General features: G+C 38.4%; 1 protein-coding gene across 4 annotated transcripts in view; it reads right to left on the reverse strand.

Annotated features, from left to right (window-relative positions):
- Positions 1 to 14,501, reverse strand: part of MAP2K5 (mitogen-activated protein kinase kinase 5) — a 266,747-nt gene that overhangs the window by 230,595 nt on the left and 21,651 nt on the right. For all 4 annotated transcript variants that reach the window (XM_036843580.1, XM_036843578.1, XM_036843577.1 and 1 more), the window contains exon 4: positions 491 to 560. In XM_036843580.1, coding sequence (XP_036699475.1) covers positions 491 to 560 — 70 coding nt within the window. The remainder of the gene's footprint in view (positions 1 to 490; positions 561 to 14,501) is intronic.

Below are 14,501 nucleotides of genomic sequence, written 5' to 3' on the forward strand. Positions count from 1 at the left end.
ATTTATGAGGATTTTCAATTATTTAGAAAATGTCTCCCCCCAAAATCAAGCACCAAACATTCCACCAAAATATCGCTCCTAAAACCCCCCAGTAAATCTTGGTTTCTGCACTAGCTGAAAGCTTTCTACTCAATAGCAGCTCTGGCTACCATCATGAGCCACAATTTATAAATATCCAAAATTAAAGTCATTCATTTGCCTTGGTTTAGAAACCATGTGGACCCCCAAAGAGTTCTTTAAGCGAATGTAAGTATGTACTTCAAAAACGAAAACCAATCTAGTTAGTTTAATTTACTCTAGTAAATTAGATATTCTATCTGCCATAACTATAATACAGCCTGCAATCCCCATGATAATGAATACTTCTTTTGTTCTTTCAAATTAAGAGCTAAACATCATGTTATGTGCATTTAAACCTTTGGAAAACATAACTGTTGATGAAACAGTTTACTGAAATAATCATTGTTGATTAGAATTTGTTCAACATTACCTCTTGGAAATATCTGCAGAGGCTCTATTAACTGTCCATTTACTTGCTGTTCCATTACTGTGGAATAATACTGCAAAGAGATTATAGAAAGAGATTACTCAGTAATGTATGAATACTGGAACAGACACTTATGGGTTGTTTAATTCATAGTACTTTTGTAAATTACTGGTATATACATATCAGCCTCGAGAATTCTTTTTCCCTATTTGCACATCAAAATGACTATAGTGAATACTCAGGACTAAAAGTCCAGTAATAGTGTTATCCTCCATATTGTCATTTATCTTTAAGAGTAAAAAATGTTGATTAAGATTTTACGTTAGTATCTGATCTCTAGAAATGTTCTGAAAATGACATATATTAAAAATGACACAAGAACTTCCCTGGCGGTCCAATGGTTAAGACTTCGCCTTCCAATGCAGGGGGTGCAGGTTCGATCCCTGGTTGGGGAGCTACGATCCCACATGCCTCATGGCCAAAAAACCAAAACATAAAACAAAAACGGTCCACATTAAAAAAAAAAAAAAAGAATCTTATTAAAAAAATGTAAAAATAGGGGCTTCCCTGGTGGCGCAGTGGTTGGGAGTCTGCCTGCAAATGCAGGGGACACGGGTTTGAGCCCTGGTCTGGGAGGATCCCACATGCCGCGGAGCAGCTAGCCCCGTGAGCCACAGCTGCTGAGCCTGCGCGTCTGGAGCCTGTGCTCTGCAGCAGGAGAGGCCGCGATGGTGAGAGGCCCGCGCACCGCGATGAAGAGTGGCCCCCACTTGCCGCAACTAGAGAAAGCCTTCACACAGAAACGAAGACCCAACACAGCCAAAAATAAATAAATAAATTAAAAAAAAAAAAATGTAAAAATAAATTAAAATGACACAAAAAGCATTTTAGTAGAAATTTCTCAAATTGCCTTTTGTTCTTTTTCCCTGGATTTTACAAAGCAAAATGGAGACGCCTCACATTTAGCTTGGACCTATATGCCAGTCAGTTAATCAAACATTATTCATATTTGTGTATAAAATGTACAGATAATGGAAGTCAAAATCACAGAGACTGTGGAACAAGGAAACAAGATATGATCCATCCAAAGATGACAGGATTAATATGATAAACAGGTAGTCCAGTTTCAAGCAAACATACCTTTCACGTTTTAGTCTTCTAAATACTTTAGTATAGATCAAATTTCACTTTAAAAATCTGGGCATGAAAAATTAAGTTCCAAGTTCAAAAAGCTTTCACACTCCATCATAAACGAGTTCATTCAGTAGGCTGTATTACAGTCTATCCCCATTTTCTTTAATATGCTAATTGGTGAGCATATGTCCACCTAACTTGCATGTGGCTTCTGTGCCCTTTTTTTTTTTTTTTTGGCTGCACCACGTGGCATGCGGGATCTTAGTTCCCTGACCAGGGATTGAACCCGCGCCCCCTGCATTGGAAGCACGGAGTCTTAACCACTGGACCGCCAGGGAAGTCCTTGCTCTAACTTTTTTTTAACACTTGACAAACAACAGTGATGTTCTTGGTGGAAAATATTAACGATGAAAACCACTGATTTTGTGTTGTGAGGGGCTGTCACAGAGCAGAATTTCCCTTTAATACTTGTTTCTATATTTTAAAACATAAGCACATTTTCTATTTAACTATCATATTTTCAGAAAATTCCTCCTTGATAATCATTATTTGCTGACATTCTTTAAAAGTTTCTTTCTAAAAAATATGTACATATATCTTTCTATTGCTTTTATGTAATAATTAAAATTACAAGATCAAGTTTATTTTTCCCTTATAAATAAAGGGGAGTTATAAAATTCTACATCATCTTTAGAATCACAAGTTAACAAGTCTAAGGCTCTTCGCCCTAAAAACGAAGTGAAAGTGTATTTTTGATGGCTATGGACTGATATAAGTATACCCTGCCTTCTGAGGACATTCAAACTGTATAGGAAACTGATCCTCTCCTTCTATAGATGTAAAAACTTATATACATAAAGCATAAACATGTGTGATACACTCTCTGGAATACATACTAAGGCAAATGTCTTTCAGGAAACTATATTCCTTAAAATCACAGAAATATAGTGCTCGCCATTACTCAAGCAGTGATGACAAGTAAATGAAATATCAATCACGTAGGCTGTCAACCTTTTGGGACAGCAATAACTGTTAACAAGTAGTCTGGAAAAATTGTCCGAAAATGACTTGTCCTCAGCACACAAGTATTTGAGGTTTCATGGAAAATTAAGATGCCAGTGGCTATTTGGAACATTGCTCAGGTATTCTTTTTAATGGGAAATTTGCCGGTTATTGATCCACAGCATGTACCCTCTTGCTTCTGGAAGGCTGCAAGCAACTTTCCAATCAGTGGCTGTCAAAAAAATTACTGCCTTTTTATACTGATACAAGACAACAGCAGTGGTGGTGTTCTCCTATAGTTAATGCTTTTCTTTAATTAACTGCTATGTACAATAGGTTAGTAATTTCAGTTACTACTTTACCACAATCCTAGAAATCAAAACAAATAAAATATCCTTATGCTTTATCTAACAAATTATTTACAGAGTTGTGTGAAACTGGTGCTTGGGGTCAAGTTTGAAAACAAATAACCTCAAATGTAAAGGGTCAGAACAGGTGCAAGGCATTTTTTTCCTACTATAAAACCTTGCATGCATGAAATTGACCTGTTTTCCAACTTTATTTATTTACCTCACAAAATATATAAATAAAAATGGTTTCCCTTTCATTTCAAATCAACTGGGGAACTATATATACGTTTATAATCATTGCAGGAATTTTTTAGCAATCTAAAAACATCTCTTTGTACAGTGATTAACACAGCCACGGTAATGATATTAAGTATGCCACTTGACAGTTTCTCCAAAGCAAGTAGTTATGATTTGTTTTTTGTTTTGTACAATTCTTCCAAATCCTAGAAACATTTTCTCCTGCTAAAATACTGGGTTTGATCTGTGTTCGTATTAACAGAGAATTTTGTGTTTCACACACCAAAGTAATTCACCATCAAGGACAAACTATAAAGGGTGGTAATTAAACCCATGGCATGGGCCCACTCTAGGCAACCGACCTCTCAGGAGCCGGCCTGGTGAGGGTCGGGGGGCCATCAAGGAGGCACTAGGCCTAGGAGCTCAGGCCACTGCTCACAAGGCATTCCCTAAGGAACAAGAATAAAACGTGGGCCATGTGCAATACCTCCTGGCACAGAGCAGTCCTGATGAGCCACAAGGCCTGTGCTGCCCAGTGAGATGAGCAAGGCACTTAGAGGAGTTACAGGCTCAAACCCTGGGGTCTCAGTACTGGCCACTTCTAGCTGATGATCTCAGTGAAGAAACGCTCACCTCACCTCAGTTTACTCAGCTGTAAAATGAAGGTGGTATGTACCCACAGGATTATTGTGAAACTCACATGAGAAAACATGAGAACACTTAATAAGCTGCAAAGCAAGTTCTTTTTTAGATCTTCATTCTCTCTCAGGGTTTTATATATTCTCCCTTTAAGGGGATATTTCCAATTTTGCTCTAAATAGTGATAAAACAAGCAATAATGACAAAGACAAGACTTCCACTAGATAAAAACAAAATGAAAAGACAACCAACCAAACCAAACAAAAATCTAAATCTTTTACGCCAATATACTTAATATGGCTTGGACAGAAAAGTAACAAAGTGACCGTGATAACATTAATGGAACCATAATTTGACGTTATCCAAAAAGCTTCTTAGCTTAATCTCTATAATCCTATCCTGGCTTTCATTACCCCTAACACAAATTCCTGCACATAGTAGGTGTTTGATAAATATTTACCGATTGAAATGGAGTCCAATCCCGATTCTGCCACTTATTAACCTGTATAGTCTTCAGGAAGTCATTTAACCTTATCACTGAACTTTAGGTTCCTCTGAATGAGAGTAAAGATACTTACTCTATTACATAGGGTTACTGTGAAGCTCAAAATTAAACTGCAGCAATAGAATTAGTGAAGGCATTTGTAAACTGTAATGATTAGTAGTTGAGGAATTTAAAAGTGAACCTCCTAGTAGTGAAACAATATTAAGCACAGCACTTTCTGAGTAGAAGTGTTATGGAATTTAAAAACACAAAAATGGTTATGTATAAAAAGTACAAACTGAACACGTTTGCACTCGAACTGAACACATCAGCAGCAGTTATAAAACATGTTTTCTCTGGTATCCCTAGTAGAATCCATTACATGCAGTAATTGCAGCAATAATCAATAAGCTAACTGAGTAAAAGATTAATCAGTTTTGTGATTGCTAATGGAATCTCCAGTACCAGACTCAGATTAGTTTCAGAGTCCCTCTGAGATGTTCTTCAAAATCCTTAAACAATTTTAATAAGGATGTGACAAAGTTTAGCATAGTTATCCAAATACCTAATTAATTTGAAACAGAGGGCCAGATTCAACAAGGGGATAGCAAGTACAATTTTTGGCTTTGTTCTGTTTGCAAGTTTATCATACAGTGTTCCTATTTGTTATGAACCTAATTTTAATTCTAACAGCACAACTCAATCAATAATTACATTTTTTTCTTCATGGAAATCTGCCATATAAAAACTTGAATTCCAAAACAGCACAGTTTAACTTTACAAGGCACAAGTTCTCTACTGAAAGGAGAGAAAACAGTGAGAGAGAGATACACAGAAGCAACTACCACTTATTGAATACCTACTGTGTGTTAGGCTCAACACTGAAACCGAGCCCCCCAAACCCCCTGCCAAGTTTATGATTAACGTCTCCATCCAAAATTTTATTCCCTTTCTTGTCCTGCCCCCATTCCCCTCAGGATTGAGGAGTATCAAAGAAAAGGAGGGATTGGAACCAAGCAGGACCCTTCGGGGCCCTCCTGGGTACAAAAGCCCCTCCACGTCCCCCGTTTCTTGTTTGTAGAAAAAGGCTTTAGTCTCCTAGGCTTCCCTCAGTTCCAAAGAGCAGACTCAAGCAGTTAACTATCAGGACAACAGAGTCACAGGCCTCCTAATGCCTCCTCAGGGCAGATAGATAACAATCTGATGCATATCTTTGAGTTGTTCTATAGAAACTAAGACTCTCACCCAGGTGGAGGGAGGATGGGACTACAAGCTGACCACAAGCACTAGACCCCAGACTGGTTGGAACCAGAAGGTTGTGATTCCTTAAACATCACCCTGTTGCCTCACCAACAAATCAGAAGAAGGTCCACGAGCTGATCAGCTTCCTACGACCCTCTCCCCTCACCCTGTGTTTAAAAACCCTTGCCTGAAAGCCATGGGGGAGATCGGGTCGTTGGAGCATGAGCTTCCCGTTCTCCTGGCTTGGGTCCCTGCAAATAAACCCTCACTTTGCTGCAAACCCCGCTGTCAGAGTTTGGCTTTCTGCACCTCAGGCACACGAGCCCTTGCTCAGTATCAATACTAGATATTTACATTTATTCATCTAGTTTCTCACAACCCTATCCTATTCTGGGAGTATCATCACCCCTGTTTCACAGATGTAGCAAACGGTTTATCAGTCAACCAAGAAAATCACTTCTTTCATTCTAGTACATGCACTCAGAACATAAAATGTATGTTTGCTATTTGAGAGTCAAAAGGTAAGTTATCTCCTATTTCTCGTACCTCAAAACCTTTAACTAAAGCAGGCTACTGGGTGGACTGCTGAGCTGGTGGAAAGCTTCTTCATTCATATCTTGTGTGGGTTAGGCCATGTCACCTGATCTTTCAGAGGCTGGGGAAGGCAGCATGGTGTGATGCAGGTAACTGTGCTGGCTGGTGACTTCTCCCTCTTTCTTCAGCAACTTCCCCCGCCTGTCCACATTTTCCTCCTACCTCTCTTACCACTCTACTCAGCTTCCTGTAAGTGGTTCTCTCCTCATCCCTTCTTTAAATGCTCACATTCCCCATGGTTTTTCATCAACCTTCTCTTTTTATTTTGTACTCTCCCGGAGTTAACTTCAGCCACTTCAAAGGTTTCAATTACCAGAGGAGTCACTGAGACTAATTAGGAGCTGATGAATCACAAACTTTTATTTCCAGCCCAGATTTCTCTCCTAAGATTCGGAACATACCCAACTGGTTGTCCAGAGGCCCCTCAAATTCAGTAGGTCCCTACCTCTCCCACCCCCACCTCATGCCCTAGGCCTGTCTTCCACCACATGGGTTCACTATCCGGATGAATGAGATCACCATGACCTAGCTTCCCAAACCAGTTATCTGGGAGTCGTCCAGACCATCTCTCTTTCCTTCTTCCCCACATCTCATCAATCACCAGTCTTATTAACTCTACATTTTCCCTACTTCTCAAATCCTCAAGCTAGGGCCCTCCACGATCTAGCCCACCTGCCTTCCCAACCTCATCTCATACCCTCCCCCCACTGTCCACGCCACACTCATCATGGGTAGCTCCTCCTGAATGCACCAGGCATCCTTTCACCTGGGCCTTTAAACACTGTTTTCTCTGCTCAAACACCCTTCCCAGTCCCCTTGTCCTCACCTACTCCACCTAGACACCACTCTCTCCAGGAAGCCTTCTCTGTCCCCAAAGCTAGATCAGGTGCTCCTTTTTTGTGCTCACAGAACACCTAATGTTTAGGCATATGACAGCATTTATCACTGTGCCTGGTAATTCTGAGTCTTTCTCGTCCTCCCACACCAAACACTGTTTCCTTTTTTGTTAACTTCCCTGACTGGAGCATGAGCTCCTTGAAAAAGTGAACTATATGCTCACTGCACCTCCACCAACTAGCACAGGGCTTGGCCAGAGAGTTGCCATCCCATAAATATTTAATGTGTGAAAAACTGGCTGTATGAATAAGTGAGCAAATCAGTGAATGATCTCAGGTCCCAGCTCTACATAGCTGTATGACCTTGAGAAAGGAATACAATTTGTTTGTGCCTCAGTATTCTCGGCTGTAAAAATGAGAAAAATAGCTGCCTTGCTCACCTCATAAAGGTGTTAGGAAGATCAAAATCACAGAAGCTGGTATATGGAAACTTTTTAATAAAGTACTTGAAAAACATCTTAAAATAGGGCACAGGGCTGTGAATCTCCCACTTCCAAGCAATAGTACATAGAAGAAAAATGGCCATAACGATAGGGTGACACAGAAACCACTAAACAAGAACACTGAAATGTTTAGACCAAGTACAGAGGCAGAATTTAACTAATTGTTTATCAAGGCTGAGTCAGTATCTCCTCCCCTTCCCTCAATTACTACAGTACTATAAGTAATAAAATAAGTAAAAGGGTACCATAAGGAACATTGTCTGTTTCTCTTTCTGGAAGTTCATCAAGGGCATGGACCATGTCTTGTGCATTTTATTATCCCTTATGGAAGAGGTATTAACCTGGGGTCTATACGGGCCTGGGAGATCCTTGAAATTCCTGAACTTCTAGGTGAAATGTTGCACTGTGTGAATTTTCTGGGAAAAGAATAAACAACTTTCCTCACATTTTCAAAAAGCCCCGTGTCCCCAAAAATCTAAGAAACTACTGCCGTAGAATGCCTAGCACCATGCCTTACACATAATGGCTGCTCCACAATGTTTAAGGGAAGGAGGCAAATAGGAATTAATACAGACGTGGTGACTAGGTACTCTCATTGGTTATACATTCTGACTTACTCAGTGGCAAGCCTTACATATCAACTCACATCAAATCAGGCTTATTTATTATTCTTCTATACATTTGTAACAGAAAGGTTTCTTAAATCTCTCCTTAGCATGTTTTCTAACAGACAACATAAACAGTACAGTATGAGGAATATACTTATAAAGAATGAGCATGCTGGCTTTTCCCTACTAATGATAAAATTTTCAAATTCTTGTTTTGTCAATATTGCAAGCATACCCCGTTATATGTAGCTCAGTCAGTAATTACAGCAATAATCAATAAACTAACCAACTATTTGCAGTCCATAGTTAACTTATTAGTTTTCCTAGTGAAGAACCCAACAATCTTAACTCTGTCAAATGGCTACAAATTCAATTACAGCACTACTCAGATGTGCCATCAGTTATACCTCCTTTCAATTACTTCTCATACTTTACATTAAGAGGCATCCCCTCTGTGACGCTGGTCTCTTAAGAAGCACACAACTGAAGCTAATATGAAGCTAATCTATTTTGAATACCAAATTAATAACTATATTTACTTACCTGGCTTCAGGTCCTCCCACTCCTCGATAACTCATTGCCCCTGCCTTGAGGTGACTACAGTGTGCACATGCTCTTCCTTAATGACTCTAGACCAAGGGTCCACATATGGTCATGGATTGATTAGATGATGAGACAGAAAATCACAATGAAAAGTCTTCCAGTGAAAAGGTCAGCAGGAAACAACTCTGAGGCCTCTTTATAGGTTAATGTTACTGTACTTATGTATTTACTAGTGATTTGAAAATGAAACAGACAGTGAGTTGGCCAAGTTTAATGATAACACTATTTGTTTTGGACAGTAAAACTGTAAAGGATGTTAGGGAGCTCCAGATGGTCTTAAAAGAATGGAGGTTTGGATAGCCAACAGCAGATGAAATTCAACTTGGCTAAGTTTAAGGTGACGTGCACTGGCAGAACGAGTTTAAATTTGTATTCAGCAATGGGTCCAAACCTTGCAGGATCCCCTCAGCTGAAGCTTTCACAGTCATCACCATCACCATGGTTAGCTTGAGGCACTGTCTACAGTGACCTTTCACCTGATTTCTAAGTTGTACCAATTCTGCCATACTTCCAAAGTAGGAGAAGTTTAAATAGCTTCAGGGAACCTACAACTTAAATAAAACAGGACCATCAGGTCATGTGGCCAGCAGGCCAAACGGAACATTCCCTTACAAATAAACTACTTTATTTGGCCAGTTCCAATAGTGTTCAATAAAGATCCAGCCTACTGCTCAAATGCTGTTAAAAAACAATTGAAAAGGTAGTGAGGAATGAGTAAAGAACATATATGTAACAGAGAAACATATATTAAGAGAGAAACAACTTGTTTTGAAATTTCCAATTACCTCAATTTACACCTTTTTGGACATATTATATTCCTAGGTTGATAATTTACCTGAATTCCTCTAACTTTACTGTATTATAGCAAATTTATATTCATCTTTCAGATATACGTAGAAAATACACCTCCTGTTTCCAGTAAAACTGGCCCTAAGAGAACAGGTTCATTAGGAGCTGCCAACAAGAGCCTAACACCTTGGTTATGCCCCACAGCAATCCTACTGCTAGAGGTCCATCATTCCCTCGCAGCCCGTCTCTCTCCGGAAGAGAAGCCCCTACCATAGCCACCAAGGGGCTAATTGATGTCCTACATTTTTCTGCCCCCTCATGCCAGCTGCCTCAACATAGGACCCCAGAGGGATCAACCTGTAGTCCACACTGAGCCCTCCACAGAGACGGAGCTGAACTGGGAGCACAGCCATGTTAATGACAAAATACTGGTGGTTCAAAGCACCCAGAATGCCCTGATGCCACCTGGCTGAGGTCTGCTTGTGCTGTCTCTTCGTTTGCTTCCATGAGCTGCATAATAAACTGATGCAAATTTCAGTCTGCTTCTGCTTCTTGCTAGCAAAGACGTCCCAAGGTATTTCACAAGAGGGGCTAAATAAGGGGCTACTACATTCTTATCACTATTTCAAGGGCATCCATATGACCCAGACAACACAGAGAAGAGAGTTAAAATAATCTGCCTGAAAAAAAGTTTCATTCTTTGACTAGGATGAGAAAACAGAACATAAACTTTACTTACAGCTTAGAGCACATCACTATTTGAGTAAAAAAAAAAAAAAAAACTGAATAATTTCCACAACTATTTATTTATTTCATTCAGTTTTCCTGTCTCACTCTTTTCACTGTTTCTCCACCCTGCCAGGAGAGTATCGAGTATTATCACTTGTTTAGATGGATCGTGTTGAATTAGGGGACTAATCACTCACTGAAGACCGAGATGACTATACCAAATACAAAGTTAAGTTCAAAGTAGGACCTACTTAAAATGGAGCATGTTTAAAAGCACCATGTGGAAAATGGGCTTCGAATCTCTGCTCTTTAAAGAAAACTTCCTAATAGTAAAGGCTCTGAGGCTATTAAATATTCAGCAACTAAGTGGGCAACAAATTCTGTGGTAAAATTCAGCCTTGTAGGAAGGACAAAATCTTGAAAACTTCAAAAGCCCACAGAGTATTTGTTTGCATTCCTTTTCAAACTCAGGTACACTAACATTCTAGTAAATAGCATTATTTTTTGCTACCAGGAAAACAGTAGTATTTGCAAAGCTTCTTCGGCAGGATCTCAATAAATGCCAAAACAAAAACATCACTTAAAACCACCAGGAGGGAAGACTGGACGTCCAAGACCTAGGTCTGTGTCCAAGCCTTCCCACTCATTAGCAATGTGACCGCAAACTGAATCTGAGCTCGTTGGGCCTCAGATTCCTTATCTGTAAAATGAGACAGTTGGACAAGACCTCTAATGTTCCCTTCCAACTCTCCTTGAGCAACTATGATTTTTGAGGCAGTCTCCAAGTTATGCATGCTAGGATAAAGCCAATCATATCCCAATTTACAAGGGGCTACAGAGGTCAAAAAGTATTTTCCCTCATGGTACCCAACATCTAACAAGGTACACTACCGTCAAGTATACCAAAGGGAATACTTACACTCCAATAAAACACAAGGTCCCTGCCATAATGGGAGGCATTACAGTTAAACTCATCCCATGCTCTTCCGGCAATGTGGAGAAACGGTATAAAGAGAGAGAACCGGCAAAATGAAGAAACTTATTCTTATTAATACTGTGCTCTACTCATATAAGCCTCTCAGTATTGAGAGAACTAGGTGTAATAAATCCTTTACTAGCCACAGGATTTAGCAAAAACAAATAGGAATCCATTTACAAAAGCAAGATGTACTGCTGAGTTTCTTGATGAAAGGTCACCTAAAAGCAGAGGTTAACATAAAAATAACCTCCTCCTATAACTGGGTCTCAGTGATAAATAAAGCTTATGATGAATCAATAAATAAGGCCCAGCACTGTTGTGCTTGATGCTATAAGGAAATGAGGCCAGCACTACCATACAACAATTACAAAAAGATGGAAGGAGAAAAGCAGTATACTATCTTCAGTCTTTCTGGAAAATGAGAGAAGACAAGAACAACAAAAAAATTTAAACTACTTTAAGGGAATATTTAACAGAGTCCTTTAAATAATTAGCAATGATCAGGTATTTAGTTTTCAGAATATGTAGGTTGGCTGTATTTTTTTCCTAGTAAAGCATTTCAAATTCTAATTAAAAAAATACTTTATGGAGAAATTAAAAAGATACAATAGCGTCAGAGGACAAGCCATGATCCCAGAAGTAGAATATTCTAACAACATAACTTACAAGAAACTACGCTATAAAAACAGATTGTTGATTAACACAAACTCATAACAAAATGCAGAGAGCGATCACAATGGTGCTGTAATAACACTTGGCTGCTGAATTCTCTCAATACATTAAATATCTCCTTGGGGACCAAATTACTTTACATTTTCTTAAAAGACAATTTATTATAGCTTTGTTTTCTTCTCATTATCTCTTAAAAATATATCTAATGAAGAAAAGAATACAACTTCTAAATAACTTACATAAAATGGTACTAATGTGTGACAACAGACTTTGGTTTACTATGTTGGTTATTATTTAACAGCACACAACAACCTATTGTCATGACAAATCCTTACCACAATGAGACATTCCATGTGTCACATGTATCAAAATCCACTGTATGCCATTATTATGGCACACATAAAATTAACAGCCTAAGGCTGCTAGCAATTTAAATAATTGATAAGTTTTCAATTAAAAAGGCAACATTTTCAGGTCTAATACAAAAATCTATTTAAATTACTGATAAAAACTTACGCTTCTGTTGGCCCAAAGCCAGAAAATGCTTACATCCAAGGGGAAAAAAAAAAGTAATTCTGCAAGTGTCAACTCAGACACTGTAGTTTTTTTAAAAGAATATTTAAAGGATTTATGGTAAAAGTATGCCTAGTTTTGCTTTCCCCATATGGTTTTTAAAGAAATACTAAGGTGACTACAAATTTATTGAATTCCACATGAAAAACATAGCTTTTTTTTTTTTTTAACAGTAAATACATGGTCATCTGTCAGTATCTTCCCTATCCCACCACCCAAATCCTGGAATCAAAAGTTTTCAGAGCCAAACTGAACCTAAAAAATAAAGGCCAATGCAGGTTTTTAATAATAGTTTGGCAACTGAGGACTAATAACCAAAATCTATTGTGAGGTTAAGTCCAAATTGTTCTCTTTACAGCAAAACTGTAACCCAAAGGAATTTCAACCAGAAGAACCAAGACAGATCAAAATGACAGCCAATCAATCTTGTTTGTGCTTTCTGAGACGGAGATTCCCTTACTCTTTACTTTTTAACTGTTTATTCAGAGCCTGACTCTACATAAACAAAGAGTATGTGATGGTAGCGGCTGCCTCAAGAGATAAGAGGAAAAGGAAATCCATTTAGGTTTTAAATAACTTAAAACTTATTATCTCTCTCAGGGATATTTTCATTTTCACTTTAAAATAATTTGATCCAACATTCACAATTAGGAGAGTGGAGCTCTACCTTGGGGCCTCAGGTTCTCATCTATAAATATTAAGTGAATTCATGAGAAAACTCAGACTTGACCATCTAGACCCCATTCTATGGACCACTGCCAATGCATAGAAAAAAGTTTTCACCAGCCATAGCAAATTAACAAAAATAAGAAAAATGTACTGAGTTTTACATAAAACTAAATTTATTCACTTTAATGATCATCTTTACTTTTGAGATTAGGTACTGCCCACTGTTTTAATTCTTAAATGACTACCACTATTTTTCCCTAATAAAATAATGGTTAACGGTAGATAATTTTTATTAGTTTATTTTATTAATGTTTTTATTTGGCAAAATTAAAGTTACCACGCCTACGTCTGTCCCTCAATCTAAAAGTGAAAAATTGATTATTTCATGAAATCCAAATACTTAGGGATCAATAAGCTAGATGAGCTCCCTTCAAACTAAAAGTCGCTCAAGAAATCTCAGGGACTTTTAAGTTTAAGGACAATTACAGAACTTGTACTACAACACAAAAATAAACACTGCATTTGAGAAAATAAGCGCAAGTCATAAGGAATATTTGGTATAGATATCTCGACTAAGGTATTATATAAATACAAATCATTCAGAATGTAATAATGGTGATGACATATGTTAAAAAAGAGACAACCGGCCCAAAATGGAGTCGCCTGTGCTAAGCCCAAGTCACCAAACTAAGACTTAAAGTACCTAACCTAATTACAGTTTCAGCCTCTCCCAGGAACATAATCTTAACGACTCAGTCTGGGATTTCCTGGTCAGCATTAGCCACATAATCCACCTGATAGACCCTGCTGTCCCCCAAAGGAAGGTGACCTTGCCTGAAACAATCAGCTCTTAGCTAAAATAACTTCCTTGCCCTGCCTCCTGCCTATAGAAGTCTTTAGAGTGTCTTTGTGTCTGCTGGATGGGATAGGCCAATCAGATCTTTAAAATTTACTCAGATGAATTTCGTTTTTTAACACACAAAAAGATCCCAGTACAAATGTGCAGGAAGGTGGATGGGAGAGAAACAGTATAAAACAGTGAAGGAGCATGGGCCTTGCACAAGGAGAAGCTGAACTTATATTCCATATTCACATTCATACTAGCTATAAGACCTTTAGCATGTCTCTTAACCATAGCTTCCTCATCTGAAAGATAGGGATGATAGTATCTACTTTACAGAGTGATTATTAAAACCAAAGAAAATTAAACACCTTAAGCATCTAGTGTATAGTGGCCACTTAGAAATGGAAATGATTATTACTATCACTGTGATCACATGCAGTAACATTTCTCAAAGAGCACCATTTGTTAGATCTTCCCGAAAGTACATTTTTGAAAATACACCTTTGTGTGTGGTTATGTCAGAGACA

This window comes from Balaenoptera musculus, chromosome 2, assembly GCF_009873245.2.
Source record: "Balaenoptera musculus isolate JJ_BM4_2016_0621 chromosome 2, mBalMus1.pri.v3, whole genome shotgun sequence".
NCBI lineage: Eukaryota > Metazoa > Chordata > Mammalia > Artiodactyla > Balaenopteridae > Balaenoptera > Balaenoptera musculus.